Here is a 15,219-nt window from a genome sequence, read left to right on the forward strand (position 1 = left end):
TAGGTATTACAAATATTTACAAATAAATTTTTTTTTAGTCGTAATAGGAGGTGAAAAAATGTTTAAAAAATGGTGAACTTCGTGCTGGAAATAGCCTTTGCACAAAGGTAAACTCAAGTTTTTTATGTGATCGAGAAATATCCAAGATCGAGTTGAACGTGTGAAAATACTATGAGCTCTCCTCCTCCCCTCTTTTCTGTTGGAATGTCTACCCTACATTGAAGTGCTTTTTAAATCCCCTCTTCTTCTTGTTTATTTCATTCTGTGATTCGATCTAATTAAATTTTAAAATGCCTCGTTCAGATCTCAGTTAAATTTGGTCGAACAAAATTAAGCTGAAAGAGTAAGTAATTATTCTAGTTCAGTTCGAAACATGATACAACACTCATCGACGACATCTAATGAAAAACTGGGCAACTATTGAAGCATGGTAACTTGTTTTCAAAATGATTGTGCACACACTCTACACTTCTAAACATGCATTATTATCACGCAAGTAGCCTAATGATTTTTTATTTTAACGTGAAGATGGCATGGCAGAGCAAACGTTCAGAGCCAGTTAGCAGATTATGAAAGCAACAGGTAAGCAAATAGGTTCATACATTAAAAACTATACCATTACGAGAGTAATTACGCACAAAATTTTATTTGAAATGCATCGAAAATGTTCACCTCACATGACGTTATTCATTTATTACACAATAACAATTTCAAGATAGGTATACCTATCTAAAAATAAATAAACAAATAAAATAAAATGAACAAGGAGTTGGTGGGTGAATGAGTACAAGTTTAGTAGTCATGGGGGTCTCTTGCGATGTACCTAATTTTGAGTAGATATTTTTCTGCAAATCCTCATTACTTAGGTACCTATCATATTATTCAATATTCTTGAAAATGGATTCGACCCCCATGAAAAGATACTTCATCTCAGAAGTTCTTTCACTTTTAATATCTAACATAATGATAAAAACGTAGGTATTTTTTTTCTTCACAAGTTCTTCCCATTATTGCACTTGAAATGCGTCCAAAATTATGTTGAACGTGAACACGAGCACCTTCCATAAAATCCAGTACCTTAGTACGAGTGCCAATTTATCAACAACATACATTCTGAAAATACAAATTCATAAATTAATAGCAGCTCTATTATATTACACACAGATATTGATTTATGAAAAGCAATATAAAATTCAAGATACGAGCAGTTATGTACGTCTATACGTACATCGCGGCTGTTCTTTTCGCGCTATTCAAAGTATTCATGTCTTCTTTAAAAATGAAAAGTTTCGCCCCAATTACGGAATTGTCCACATAAATCTGGGTATCTTTTACTACATTCATATTGACCGGAAAAATTTGCTTGTCAGCATCGCTTAGAAGTTTGTCCACTTGCAATATGTTGTCATGCAAGAATGTCCATTGCTGCTGCGAAAAATACCTCAATACTTTTTCACCTTGTCGGAGTTTATCGTGAACTCGAACCAAACTGAAACAGATCAATGGTTTGGTAGATTTAAAAAACAATAAGTAGGTAATCATGAAATGATAAACACTGATGATATTTTCCACTTACAATGGTTTTTGACCAATCAACATCAATATGAAATCAATTATATAAGCGGGTATATAATGCATAAAAATGCTTTTGATCGTATACTCCAGCACATTATTGGTGAATCCATTCAAAGTTGGATACCATAACATTGTATTTGGCGGGTAACTTTTAAGACTCTTATCAAATAAACGAAGTATATCACGCCATGTCATATCATCGTAAGCAGTTTGCGATATATTATACACGCCAATTTCTTTCATTCTAAAAAAAAATCATCATAAATGATCCTCAATAAATAATTGGATAGGAAGCCTACCTATACTTAACACCAGTGAAATCGAATGCTATACTTGAACTTGACTCACAATTTTTCTTGAGGATTCGCCCAAGGTAAAGTTAATATAGCGTTGATGGCAATATCGACAGGAATTATATCAGATCTTGTGTCTATGTTCATCATAGAAGTACGCATTAGGCCTCTACCTCCAGCCACGAATAGTCCCGTGGGTCCATTAAGGTTATCATTCCATCCGGGTAAAGGTTCTTGATAGGCTGGAATAACTTTACGAGAAGAATAAAACAGCTCGTCTTAATAAATCAGTCGAATTATTTAAATAATAGTTAAAATAATGAACGTGTATTACCAATACTGGGTCTAGCAACAATAATGGGAACCTTGGACTCATAATCTAGTAGTAAAGATTCTGTCAACCGTTTGCTATAAATGTAAGTGTTTGGCAATGGATAAATCAACCTGTGAAAAAAATATAACAATGTGTAATGGCTTGGGAAACTAACCCCAATTATTATTTTGTTTTAAAAGTAAGAAATTGAGTTAACCGTGGTGTTATCGTATCCAACAAATCAGGTTCCATCCATCGAGTCAGATTGATTACATCGTAAGGGTTGTGCTTCGAAGGATAAATTCTTTCTGCAACTTCATGATTTTCACAACAGCAAAATGCTGTAGAGATGTGAACAAATGCCTGCAAATAGGTATAGTATTCATGTTACACAACGGCACGTGCCATAATGCATAATTTCAATTTTAATCTTCACCTATATTAAGGTTATGATTTTTTTTCTTTTTTGAAAAATTTTATGAAAAATTTTAACATGTTGTTTAAAACGAAATATTATATTATTTGTTGTAGAAAATTGGATTTTTAAATAAAATAGGCATTCCTACGTGAAAAATTCGTTTATTTGTCTCAGAATTCCGCGAATATGCCGGAAGCAGCTCCATGAGACGAACAAATACTAACGATTGCAGAAAAAATTACCCGAGTGAATAAAATTCTTGCCCTATAGGGATTGCCATTGTACCTATCAATTATTCATGAAATTTCTCCAAATGTGTGCTTTTTCTTTTGATATTTACGTAATTAGACTGTCTAATCAAGTCTTACAAAGTAATTAAGGGCGTACCTATATTATGTGAATGCTAATTTCGTGTCATTAATATGTGTAACGTGATTCCATATGCAGAGAATCGAATATTGGCATTTTTGCAGATTTAATACCTAGAAAATTTGACGTTCGGTAGAGTACTTATTGCGAAAGGTAGGTGAACAATTCTTGGTGAAATTACTCATGAGTTTCCCTGGCACAGAATAAAAATGAGCAATCAGAAAAAAATGAAATTGAGCAGAAACCTATTAAAAAGTAACGCTTCTCAAAATTTAATTAAAATGATTTTTATTTTTCAAGTTGGCAGACTTTAAAAAGAATTTGTTGAGGAAGGAAGGAAGGAAGAAAGAAATGAAGCTGAAATTTGGCTCACTGAAAGAACATGTCACCTCAACCTCAGAATCAAATTTTGAGTCACCGAAGTTTATTTTTCGATTTTTGGCGGATTGTTTGATGTTTTTAAGTACTTTTTGTTTCTAAAAAAATGAGTAAATAATACACAGATAAAAATCTGACCCACCAATTAGATTTTCAACATTTTCGAGCCGATCTGGGGAGCCTCCAGAAAATTTAAAATGTGTATTCAGGCTTGGCTAACAATTTTTTTTCTACAAAAAGCTCAAATTTAAAAAAAAATCCAAAATTATGAATTTTTACAACAAATTACTCAAAACTTTTAACGACAGGATTGAAATTCCCAGCTGCCAAAAATTACAACACGATTTGAAATTTCTTGAGAAAAATCAACTTGTGCTGGAGGCTCCAGATCGGCTCAAAAATGTAAGAAATCAAATCGACCGATTTTCAGATTATTATCTCTACATTTTACTACTCCGACAGCTCCAAATTCGGTTTTGATCAAAGTTGACGGGTTGTAAAGGTTCCCTTGTAAGTATTTCAGAATTTTGAAAATAGATGTGGGTCATTCCACGTTAATTGGACCAAGAAGAGGTAGGGGGGTTCGGCGATTTTTTTTGAAATTTTTCCTGTGGAAAGACCTTCTGAAGGGATGACCAATGGCGCAAATCGCAGCCCTCTAGCCCATTTATATAAAGGCAGCCAGGGGTTCTCAAAGTTTTCAGTGAACCTAAAATATCATCCATTTCAGCAGTGGATTACTCGATAACCGGTGTACTTACCAAAATAAAACATTTTCCAATAGTTAGGGATTTTGAGAGGCTATTTGGTGATATCGTAAAAATCAGTGTTGCCACTTTTTTTCGTACAAAAAATTAGCTCAAAAAGTTTCAAAACGTAGTTTTCATATCGTTCCGACTCTCAAAAATTCTGAAAAAAAAAATATATATTATGGACAACTTTTCATGCTGAACAACATATTAAAAAATTGGGATGGTAACATGTTGCAAAGTTGATTTTAAAAAATTTAAAGTTTGCGAAAAAATGCGATTTTTTGATTTAAAACATGAAAAAAAGTTTTGATAGGCGAAGTTGACCCATTTGACCCCTATTTTTACGTATCTGTTGAAAAGGTTGAAAAACCCTTTCACTCGATGAAATGAACTCCTCACAAAAAAATCAAAATTCGAAAAGATTCAAAAATTGAACAAATTTTAATTTTTTGTTGTGAGTGTACCTAATTTTTATCAACTTTTTTATGAAATACGTCAGAAAGAGGTAAAAATAAGACAACTGAATAAAAAACTTTTTTTGATGTTTGAAATTAAAAATTGAATTTTTTTCGAATTTTGATTTTTTCTACAGGAAAAATTTCAAAAAAAATCGCCGAACACCCCTACCCACTTCTTGGTCCAATTGACGTGGAATGACCCATGTTGGATTTATGAAGATTCACTGTTGACCTTTCTTTCATGCATCCAGCTGGCGAAAGTTTTGGAATGGCCAAAAAGTGGTTGTTTATGAGTTGGATAGTATAGTAGACCCCACAGATGACATTAGGTACGCTGTTTTCATTTTTTATTTGCTCCCCACCTAAATTTTAAAAATTTGTATTTTGAGAAAACTAAAAACAATGTTTTTTTATGCAAAGAGTTTATCTTTTATGAAGTTTATTTTTTCACTTTTAAACTATAAAAAAATGAATGATATTTTTTAGAAATTGCAATTTCCAAAAAAAATAGGAATAAAAAATAAAAGGAACAAAGCATACTATAAGTTTGTAAACTGTTACCTTAAAAGGTATGATAAGCAAGGCCTACTTTATAAGTACCTAGGTGAAAAACCTACTTCGGTGTCTCATATCCGTAGATTTCTGAGAATGGATATTCAAATAGGTTAGTTTGAAAGAAAAAATTAAAATTGAAAATTTTCCATGATTATTGACAGGTTTTTTAAAATTTCAACATTTTCTAAAAATTTAATAAAAATTCAAAAATGAACTTTGATACCGTCATGATCTTGATTAGGAGCCTATTAAGGGGGTTTTAAAACATGATCTTTGAGTGATCCAAGCTCTTGTCCAAGAAAGGAAGTCTGGAATTCATAAACTCCAAACAATAATTCTAAGTAAATAAAGTAAAATAACACAATTTTCTCTAAATAGCTCGTTAATATTGATTTTCAGTCTTGAGATTGAATCACATTTTTAAAATCATAAGTATCTCACAATCTCACATGGTAACTATTTGACAAATATATCCGTTGAAAAATTGAAATTCCGAGTCATGAGGGACAAATAATCATCAAAACCACTCTTATTAGTAGGTACCATATCTACAGCGCACTTTGTTAATTAATAATTAGGCAAACTCCTACCTCCAATTTTTTCATTTTCTGAGCTAAATCCAGCATTCGAATAGTTCCAACAGTATTGACATTAATTGCTGAACGCAAATCGGCGTCCATTTTCAAGATAGCAGCTCCATGAAACACGATGGAGACGTCGTCAATCAGTACATCTCGATCTTCATCTGATAATCCTATTCCTTCTTCTCCAACATCTCCAGATATAAATACCACTTTATTCAAAATCTCAGGATTATCATTTTTAAAGTTGTCAAAAATCTGGAAAAAAATTACTCAATAAAATGTGCAATATCCCTTCAATAACCTGGAAAGTAATTTATTTTTAATTACCGGTGCTCCGAAAACGTCCTCTCTACGAGCCATCGGGGTTTTGGAATGTTTATATCGTATTAGCACGTAGATTACGTCCACTTCGGGACAGCTCTGGAGTAATTTCCATATTAAAACTTTGCCCATGCATCCGGTGCCTCCAGTGACGAGGACTTTTCTACCCGAATAAAACGTGGATATTTGCGATACGTCGGCCATCGGAAGAAAAATAAAAACTCTTGTCGCACACACAAAAAATACATGAATTTCCGCGGTCGCCGAATATGGTAACGTACACGGATAGATAGGTAAAATCGAATGTTATAACATCGCAACTGTAGAACGAACTAATTGTAACTGATACATCCGAACTTTAGGCATAGATTAGGTCCTCGAAACAAACCACCTATCGCATGCTTTTGTCGTCACTATCGCTAATTATTGAAGATCCATAGGCTGAACAAAGGTCAAGCTTACCTACCTTCACCTTGTTTAGTTATAAAGTTCAATGACATGTGGAGCTTGCAGTTCTGAGCTGTGGTTGTAAATTACCTACCAAATGAAGATTTATAATCAAACAACTCCTTACCTAATTGCCTTAATTTACCAGTCTATATTATTTTTTTTTTTATGAATGAACTAGTAACTGCAGGTGATAAAAATATGGTCAAGCACAACGATCAATGGGGCAATGATGCGATAGATGATGACGTGATTTTTATGTGATCGAATACAAAAATCTGTTTTTAAATTTCACACCTTTAATTTTTACTGATTGACTTATTAACGTTGATATTTTTTGAACTCTAAAGCATGGAAACTGATGGAGAAAGGGAGGTTAGAAAAGTTGGCGTTGTGGGATTACATTTTTGTGAGGAGTGGGTATGTATTAAGTATACTATAATATACCTATATAGTTCCTTATGAATAATCGTGAAAGGGAAAGTAAGTTCAAGTGATTTAAATGCAAGATATCTCGTGACGTTTCAGGAAAAAGCTTCTTTTACAGAGCAACGCCCTACTAAATATTCCTATTTTGCAATCGCAGCTCGAGTGAAAAGCGCAAGTACATACGAAGGACAATCTGATTTTCATTGTAGGTAATTTTTATTCGTAAACGCATTTAATACCTACTTATATGGTACTGGTAAGCCTAATGTGCTTGCAAGTTTTATTGAATAATACATGAATAATTATCAGTTGTGATTACATAAATTGCAATGCTAACCCGCGTGGTATTGCTTCGTTGAAGTTGAATTTCGGATTTGACTCCTTCAAAGAAAACGTTTATTGAGGCAGGTCATAAACTGGTGATGTAATGTTCTGTGAAAATGATCATTTATACATAAGTCTGTATAAGTGATTGTGATACAAGTTCGAAAAATGTAAAGTTTACTTATATTCGCTGAGTGTTTTTTTTGTTTAATTGGTGGCATAAATCCTTAAATAACAATAATTGATTATATAATGTATCTTACGCAGCCAAAAGTACCGGTATTATTTAAAGGATGTCTTGAGACTGAAAAATGGAATTGAACAAATTAATGAACAAGCATTAAATTTTCTCTTCAACGAATTATTCATTTAGAAAAAAAGTACTTTCATCGACCTTTTACAATGAAAATTTAATTTTTCGTTAAACTTACCTACGTTTATGATTTAAAATTCAAAAATTCAAACATCGACTTATTTTATGGATTTGTGCCTTCGGTGACAGTCCCCGAATTTTCAAAAAGATAACAGACTGGGAAAGGGGAGGATATTCGAGCACTCGACTCTAAAAAATGAGTAAATAGGCAGGTACATACTTATTGGCTCTCACAGAGGTTGCCCTAACCCCCCTCCCACCAAATTGATTGAAACCAGTTTAGAGCCATACCTGCGCTTCAGACAAACACATAGTGAGAGTTTCAAATTTAATATTTCCAAAAATTTCAACAAAAAACCCTACTGCACATTCTGGCCAAAACCAAACAATCAAAATTAAAAACAACTGTGGCTGAGACAGATACTGTTTCTATCAGTGTGTGTTTTCAGACCCAAGTCAGGACCTGTGTTTGAAACAGACATTATTTCAATCAGTGGGTGTTTTCGGTTTTGTTCAATAAAAAAAAAATGTGGGCATTTTCCTCCTTTTTACACTGCAATAAACGGTTTTTAATGTACTTAATGTGCTCATTGATCTTTCCCACAAGCAGATTAACGCATGTTTTTTTTTTATCAAAAATAGGTAACGAAGTAGGTAGGTACCTATTTGTTCCAAGTTTTTTTTTTTTTAATTCTACATATATTATGAAAAAACACAAATCACGAATTTACTCTCGTTGATCAAATTCACATATCATTAAACAGGCACATTAGAACGTTGAAATTTATTCCAGGTACAGGTAATGAAGTTCACGAAAATGTTTGCAATTAAATGATTTTTCACTGTTCATGTTCACGTTTTTTACGATACCTCAGTTTAATAATTGAAGCCAAAAAAATACTTTTTAGGAGGAAAAACTCAAAATTTTGCCATTTTTGTAATAACAGCAGCTTCCGCTATGCGACTGGAGGCCAATAATCACAACGTATCTCGACTTTATTATTACATACTCTCCTGAGCAAATTAAAATTTTGGAACGAGATATTTTGTACGTTGATGTAACAATTCTCGTAAAATCGAATTTTACCATCTCTGGAAAAACGGGCTCCCACCCATTTTCCAGCGTGGCTTTAAAATTCCAACTATACCAATTTTGAGTCTCCCATTTAATCTGTTTGGAACTCAGCAAACGGGCCAGGTGCAAAAGAAATTGGTAAAAAAAAATTGATCAAAATCTGAGGCCCCGATTACATAAGTTTTTGGGGGGGGGGGGGCTTCCAAATGCAACTGTGAAATTGACCATATTATTAAGCGGATTCAAGGTTGAAACTACATATCTTGCTAAGGCGTGTGAAGCAAACACAATTTGTAATGTAATAAGTATAACTACTGGTTTCATGACAGAACACTTTTTTATTTTTATTTTATTTTTTTACAGACAGTTTATCAGTCTAAAAAAAAGTTCCAATAATTCGCAGCATGGTACTTCTGAAATAAACTCTAGGTACTTAATTGACGAAATTCATTTGAAATGCATGAGTCTGAAATGTTGACATATTCAACCAACAGGCTATACCTACCTGTTTAAAGAACCACACTGGAGATGACACATATTGTATATATACCTCTACCTACTATAGGTATAGTTCTACACCTACAGAAAGGTATATGACTTGAAAACACAGTTTTTTTTTTCTTCTAAAGTTACTTCGTTTCTAGTAAGTTGACTTGGAATATGTGCAAAACCGCATTGAACACAGACAGGAGAATTTTCCAGAGGATGAAGTATTTAAGTACTAGTGTTATTTTATCGAGAACATACATTCTGAAAATTGATAAATATTAATTAATGACTATAACGTAGGTGCAAATTATACCAGAGCAATTTTAATTTAAATTACAAAAAATAGAGTTTTAGGTATAGGTATACGATTACAAGTGCAGGTAAGTATCTACATACAAACTTCAACGTACATCGTAGCTTTCTTTTTTGCAGTATTCAAATTTTTCATATCCTCTTTAAATATGAAAATTTTGACTCCTATTGTAGCATTTTCCGCATACTTCTGGATATCCATTATGATGTTCATATTGATTGGGAAAATACGTTTATCAGCATCATTGAGAAGCCCTTCAATCTGTAATACTTTATCATGTAGAAATGTCCATTGCTGCTGAGTAAAAAATCTCAAAACTTTTTCACCCTGTCGAAGTTTATCGTGAACTCGAACCACACTGAAAAAAAACAAGCTTTAATATGTACCTACTTTACGATTTAAATAATATATGAATCTCAGCACCTAGCTATCTTTACTATCAACTTACAAAGGTTTTTGGCCAACTAATAACAGAATAAAATCAATCAGATAGGCTGGCAAATAATGAAGAAATATACATTTTATCGTATATATTACAATATTATTGGAAAAGGGATCAGAACTTGGATACCACAGCATTTTATCAAACGGATATTTTTGAACTGCGTTAAGGAATAGTTGTATTATTTCACCCCAAACCATCTCATCATATGCGGTTTGCGTGATGTTATATACGCTGATTTCCTTTAATCTGGAACGAAAATATAACATAAGTAATGAAACTTAGGAATTCAGACTTGAGAGCTATATTCGGGTGCAAACTCTTGGAATGACCAAAACTTACAATTGTTCTTTTGAGTTTGCCCATGGTAAAGTTAAAATGCTATTGATGGCTATGTCAACTGGTATTACGTCACTTTTCACATTTACATTGGTCGTCAAAGAAGTGCGCATTATACCTGTACCTCCAGCTGTGAAAAGACCCACTGGTCCATTAAGACTATCATTCCATCCGGGCAATGGCTCTTCAATGGCTGGTACCACTGGTAGACAAAAATTGAACCCAGATTTCATTAACATGAGCTCATCAGAGTAAGTATATCTACGTAAAAATCAAATTATTAGGATCTCATCAACTCAGACCCCCATGTACCTATTCGACTACTTTTGAAAGTAGGCTACAATGGACACACCGCCGGTGTATAGTTTGCATACCCAGTTCGGCGTCAAGGTGCTTGAAAATCGCTTTTAGAATGAGTCTCGATGTTTAGAAACAGAAACTTCATACACATTAAGCTGAAATACCTATTACCTACCCCTGACCCGTAAAAGTGAATCTAAAATAGGGGTAGGGTATTTATCAATATTTCCCTTATGTTTATATTTTGAATGTAATAAAAAATGAAATTGTTATCAATTGTGGTTTTTTTTTTTGGTAATTTCTTCTAACTACCATAAATCAGAAAAGTTATTTCTTTTTTGAAAAATAAAAGAAATACTCACTATAGGTATGTACTTGATACTTGAACGTGGAATTACTTTTTTATATTCTTAATAAATAACATTTTTGAAAATTTTTTCACGTCGATACTAACCTACTTGAAAGTTAAATCATTAAAAATAATACCTAATAATATTAAAAAAAAAAAAAAAAAAAAAAAAAGGCTCAGAAAACTTGAAGGAAATTACCAATGCTGGGTCTTGCAACAATAATGGGTACTTTCGATTCGTAATTGTGAAGTAAAGCTTCAGTTAATCGTTTACTGTAAATGTAAGTATTGGGCAATGGGTGAATTAATCTGCAAAAACATGTAAATATATATTATTTAAATAGTACCCTACAATAAAGATGACTGGAATTGTCCTTTTTTTTCATTTTACGATAAGTAAAATTTAATTTTCAAAATGTTCAAAATAAGTATGTATTTTACTTTGACGTTAGTTGTTCCAACACTTCGGGTTCCATCCACTGCGTTAGATCAATTATGTCTTGTGGATTGTGCTTCGCGGGGTAAATTTTTTCTTCGACTGTATGATTCTCGCAGCAGCAAAATGCCGTCGAAACATGAACAAAAGCCTAGATTTTTTTGTGAAAATGTAGGTATGCAATACTAATTTCATATTTTTTATGAAAGACATTCTCTTACTTGGAATTTACTTTTCTATAAAATTCACCGATTGATTTTTTCAATTTTCTCAATAGAATTGTGTTACTCAAAATTAATAGTTGAATAAATGCAGACCTCAAGCGATGTCAATAAAAAAGAAATAAATAAGTAGGTAAGTAGGTACCTCTAGTCTTTTCATCTGTTGTGCAACATCCAACATCCTCGCTGTTCCTACTGTATTCACATTTACAGCTGTACGTAAATTTGCGTCCATTTTCAATACAGCAGCACTATGAAATACAACAGATACTTCGTCGATTAACATATCTCGATCTTTAACCGACAATCCTATTCCTTCTTCTCCGACATCTCCGGATATGAATTTCACTTTGTCGAGTACTTTGGGATTATTGGTTTTGAAATTTTCAAAAATCTAGAACATCGAATTACTACAATCAGACTGGAAAGAAATGACGAGAATGTGAAAAGGTGTTAGCACATTTTTCAACGATAACAAGGCGTTTGCCAAGCCATGTCGTTTTTGGAAAGATTTTCAGGAATGTCCAATTTTTTTTTGGCAACATTGTTCAAAAAATAATTTAATGTCGTTTGTCAAAATTACAGGATGCTGGAAATTTAATCTTTTGGAATAAAATTGCGAATAAAAACTATTTTCACGCCTAAAATGTCAAGAAAGTTATTTTGCTTTTTCTGAAAATCGTCAAAAACTTTCTGCTTTTGTTAAAATTGCCAAAAAAGTCGATCCTGCTTTTTACCAAAATGGTCGCATAAAAGTTTTGTTGTTTCTCAAAGTTGACAAGAAAGTGCTGATTTTTCTGCAAAAACTGTCCAAAAAGTCACGTTTTCTGTTAAACTTGTTAAATAAGATCTTTTTTACAAAAATTATCAAAAACGTCTCGGTTTTCTCAAGTTTCCAGTTCGTTTTATTTTTCATTCATTGTGGAAATAATCGCATCATTCGTCTTGGGTTTGATATAGTGTAATATGCCTTCACCCTCTAGGTGGACATTCTCGGAAAGATTACCTGGTTAGGGGAATCGTCGTAACGTGGGAACTATCGGTGCATAAATATTATGCACATAAATCACTTGGTACGTGTATCTTTACACAATACACCCGTTTTGTACATAAATCTGTCAATCAAGTACAAAAGGGGTGAGCTCAGATCTTCAGGATCGTGGCTTCTCTGTATGAGAATTCGCCCACGAGCCTCACTTGTTTTCTATCGTCTGCAGCGTAAGGTATCAAGTGGCATTGTGGTCACATAGTGTCGAATTTAACGTAAAGTCTCCCGATGAGACACTTAATTCGTGTTTATTCCACTTTAAGCGTGGTAATTATGTCTAAATTGTTTAATAATTCGCCGATCGGGTAATTAATGCAATTACTCTTCGTATCGTTCGCGTTTACCTAATTATCTCCTTTTTGCGGCTACCTAAGATGATTCCGGACATCTATAAGGTAGAGCGTGTGATACGTGTGTCTCTTCGTAAAGCAGCCACCGACAGCCACTATTATTGGGGTAGGCTAAGGGATAGAGGTGGTGTGACAGTGAGCAGTGTTTGGTAAGTTTTACTTATATGGTGGTGTCTCCACTAATTAATCTTAAGTTAGCACAATTAACCGATATTATTATGCATACTCGAGCCTAGGACATAGATCCAGCCTCGTATGATGGTATATTGTTTGATACCTACTTCGCCTAACTATGCCTATTTCGATAGGTATGGATGTTCCTGGGAACTACATGATCTGCAACAATCTTAGGGCACTGATCCTAGATTGATATATTGTCAAGAAGGTCGAGCATATTATAATTAGTTATTAATTATAATCAGATTGATGTCTTTTAATACAATAAAGAGTAGCACGAGAATAATGATGTTAGGTGTTCATTTCATTATTATTCTAACCTTTAGTTGTTTTCGTTAATATTGGATCGGATACCCATGTCTAGTGACATTAGGAGACATAGGCTAAATTCAACCCCCTTAGGTAGTTTCTCATGTAACCCCCCTTTTAAGTAATCACGATTATCCGAATCATCCCATCCTAGTAATTCTAACTTTAACGATAACAGGTTCTATTTTTATTTTTGACGAAAATTGTCTCATGTTTGTCGTTCTTTCTGTTTACCTACCTATAAGTATTTAATATGAAAATTGCATTATTTGAACAGGCCCCCCAAATTGTCAAATTTTGAAGTCGGAAAATTTACCGACTTTGCCAAGACTCGACGAAGTCAACAATTTTTGAACATTTTTAGTCTTGATAAAAAAATTTTTTCACTCGAAATTTTGGGTGCTTTTTTTTCAAATCTGAAATTTTTAAATTAAAAATCATTCAAATTCTGAAATTTTGAAGCCAAAAAATCAACCTTCTCCCTATAAAAACATCCTTCTTCCACTTATAAAAATAGGAATTTTCGAAACCTTTTGCCCTCGCTACACTTGGACTACTATATTTTTCTTTTATAAGATGAAAAAAATGCTGTTTGAGGCATCTAATTCATATCATACTTACAAATTGGTATTATTTTCTCATATCAGTCAACAAAGTTTTGGTCAACACCCCCCAAAGAGAATGCTTAGTTTCGTCCTTGCATTTGACGTTCGATTTATTTTATGAATCGCAAACATAACCTCATCTGTCGTTCGCGTTCTATCATCAATTAATTGTGGAAATCGCTTCGTTTTTGTCGTTTGCTCTGTCTAAAACTTCTTGTGGAAATCACCTCCTCCGTTCTCTTTATTTTATAGTGGAAATCAACTCATATATCGTTCGTTTTTTCATTAAGTCGTGTGATATATTGTTTTGTAGCATCCACTTTTGCTATCGTGCTAATTCCTTTTTTTAAACGTAGGTACTAGATAGGTAACGATAAATTTACACTCCAATTTTTCTGACATTACCGGTAAACTAAACAGCTCCTCTTTGCGGGACATCGAGTCTTTACCATGTTTAGGACGCATTAGCACGTACACAGAGTCCACTTCGGGGCAACTTTGCAGTAATTTCCATATTAACACTTTGCCCAAGGTTCCAGTGCCTCCTGTAATGAGGATCTTCTTGCCCGCGTAAAATGAGGATATTTGCGATTCATTGGCCATTTTTTCGTAAAATTAAAATGTTGGTGCACAAACGTCAAAATAATTGCGCGAATTTTCACAATCACTGTAAAACACTGAATCAGATAGGTAGCCTATAAGATTACCTATTTATGACTATTACACAAAATTTTTCCTTCGTGCTACTTCTAACTCGACAGATACGATAGGTAGATACCTATACTTATAGCTCATAAATGCACCGGTGACACTATTTTCCAAGCACCTACTATCTAATTATACCAACTCGATAATCATAAAATGAACAAACTGATGTTAAAATTGGAAACTTGTTTTAACCTTACTTGATTTTTGATGACATCGATTTTCTTCAATAGACATGCATATGAATTAATTAGCACTGATTTTTCATTAATGATTACCCAATAACTGGTTGATAACTTACTGAATATTTATATCTTAGTCGGATAATCTTTCGTTTGAAAACACGTGTTAAATTGAAAATAGCATCCTGTTGGAGTTTTCATCAATTTTAAAAATCAAAACAAATAGGGCGAGTGCGCCTGCTAAACATGAGAAGAGTTTTTTCTGAATTTTATCCAAAACATGTTAGGCA

The 15,219-nt window shown here is 33.3% G+C and overlaps 2 protein-coding genes across 3 annotated transcripts; both read right to left on the minus strand.

The window, feature by feature from the left end:
- Positions 1-618: 618 nt before the first annotated feature.
- On the minus strand, positions 619-6,396 carry LOC135842731 (putative fatty acyl-CoA reductase CG5065). Its single transcript, XM_065360327.1, has 8 exons — positions 6,023-6,396; positions 5,702-5,950; positions 2,399-2,544; positions 2,203-2,312; positions 1,924-2,119; positions 1,577-1,819; positions 1,229-1,489; positions 619-1,113 (listed from the first exon to the last, which is right to left on the minus strand). The coding sequence occupies exons 1-8, from the start codon at positions 6,218-6,220 to the stop codon at positions 1,008-1,010; spliced, it is 1,509 nt and encodes a 502-aa protein (XP_065216399.1). The 5' UTR covers positions 6,221-6,396; the 3' UTR covers positions 619-1,007.
- Positions 6,397-8,982: 2,586 nt separating this feature from the next.
- On the minus strand, positions 8,983-14,929 carry LOC135842729 (putative fatty acyl-CoA reductase CG5065). 2 transcript variants are annotated; one of them, XR_010558175.1, is made up of 9 exons: positions 14,448-14,929; positions 11,699-11,947; positions 11,338-11,483; positions 11,096-11,205; positions 10,251-10,449; positions 9,915-10,157; positions 9,564-9,824; positions 9,244-9,414; positions 8,983-9,165 (listed from the first exon to the last, which is right to left on the minus strand). XR_010558175.1 is itself a non-coding variant. In XM_065360323.1 (8 exons), the coding sequence occupies exons 1-8, from the start codon at positions 14,643-14,645 to the stop codon at positions 9,294-9,296; spliced, it is 1,527 nt and encodes a 508-aa protein (XP_065216395.1). In that variant the 5' UTR covers positions 14,646-14,929; the 3' UTR covers positions 8,983-9,293. The 2 variants fall into 2 exon arrangements, 1 of the variants encoding a protein (XP_065216395.1); XM_065360323.1 differs by having other exon boundaries at positions 8,983-9,414.
- Between the last annotated feature and the right edge of the window lie 290 nt (positions 14,930-15,219).

This window comes from Planococcus citri, chromosome 4, assembly GCF_950023065.1.
Source record: "Planococcus citri chromosome 4, ihPlaCitr1.1, whole genome shotgun sequence".
NCBI lineage: Eukaryota > Metazoa > Arthropoda > Insecta > Hemiptera > Pseudococcidae > Planococcus > Planococcus citri.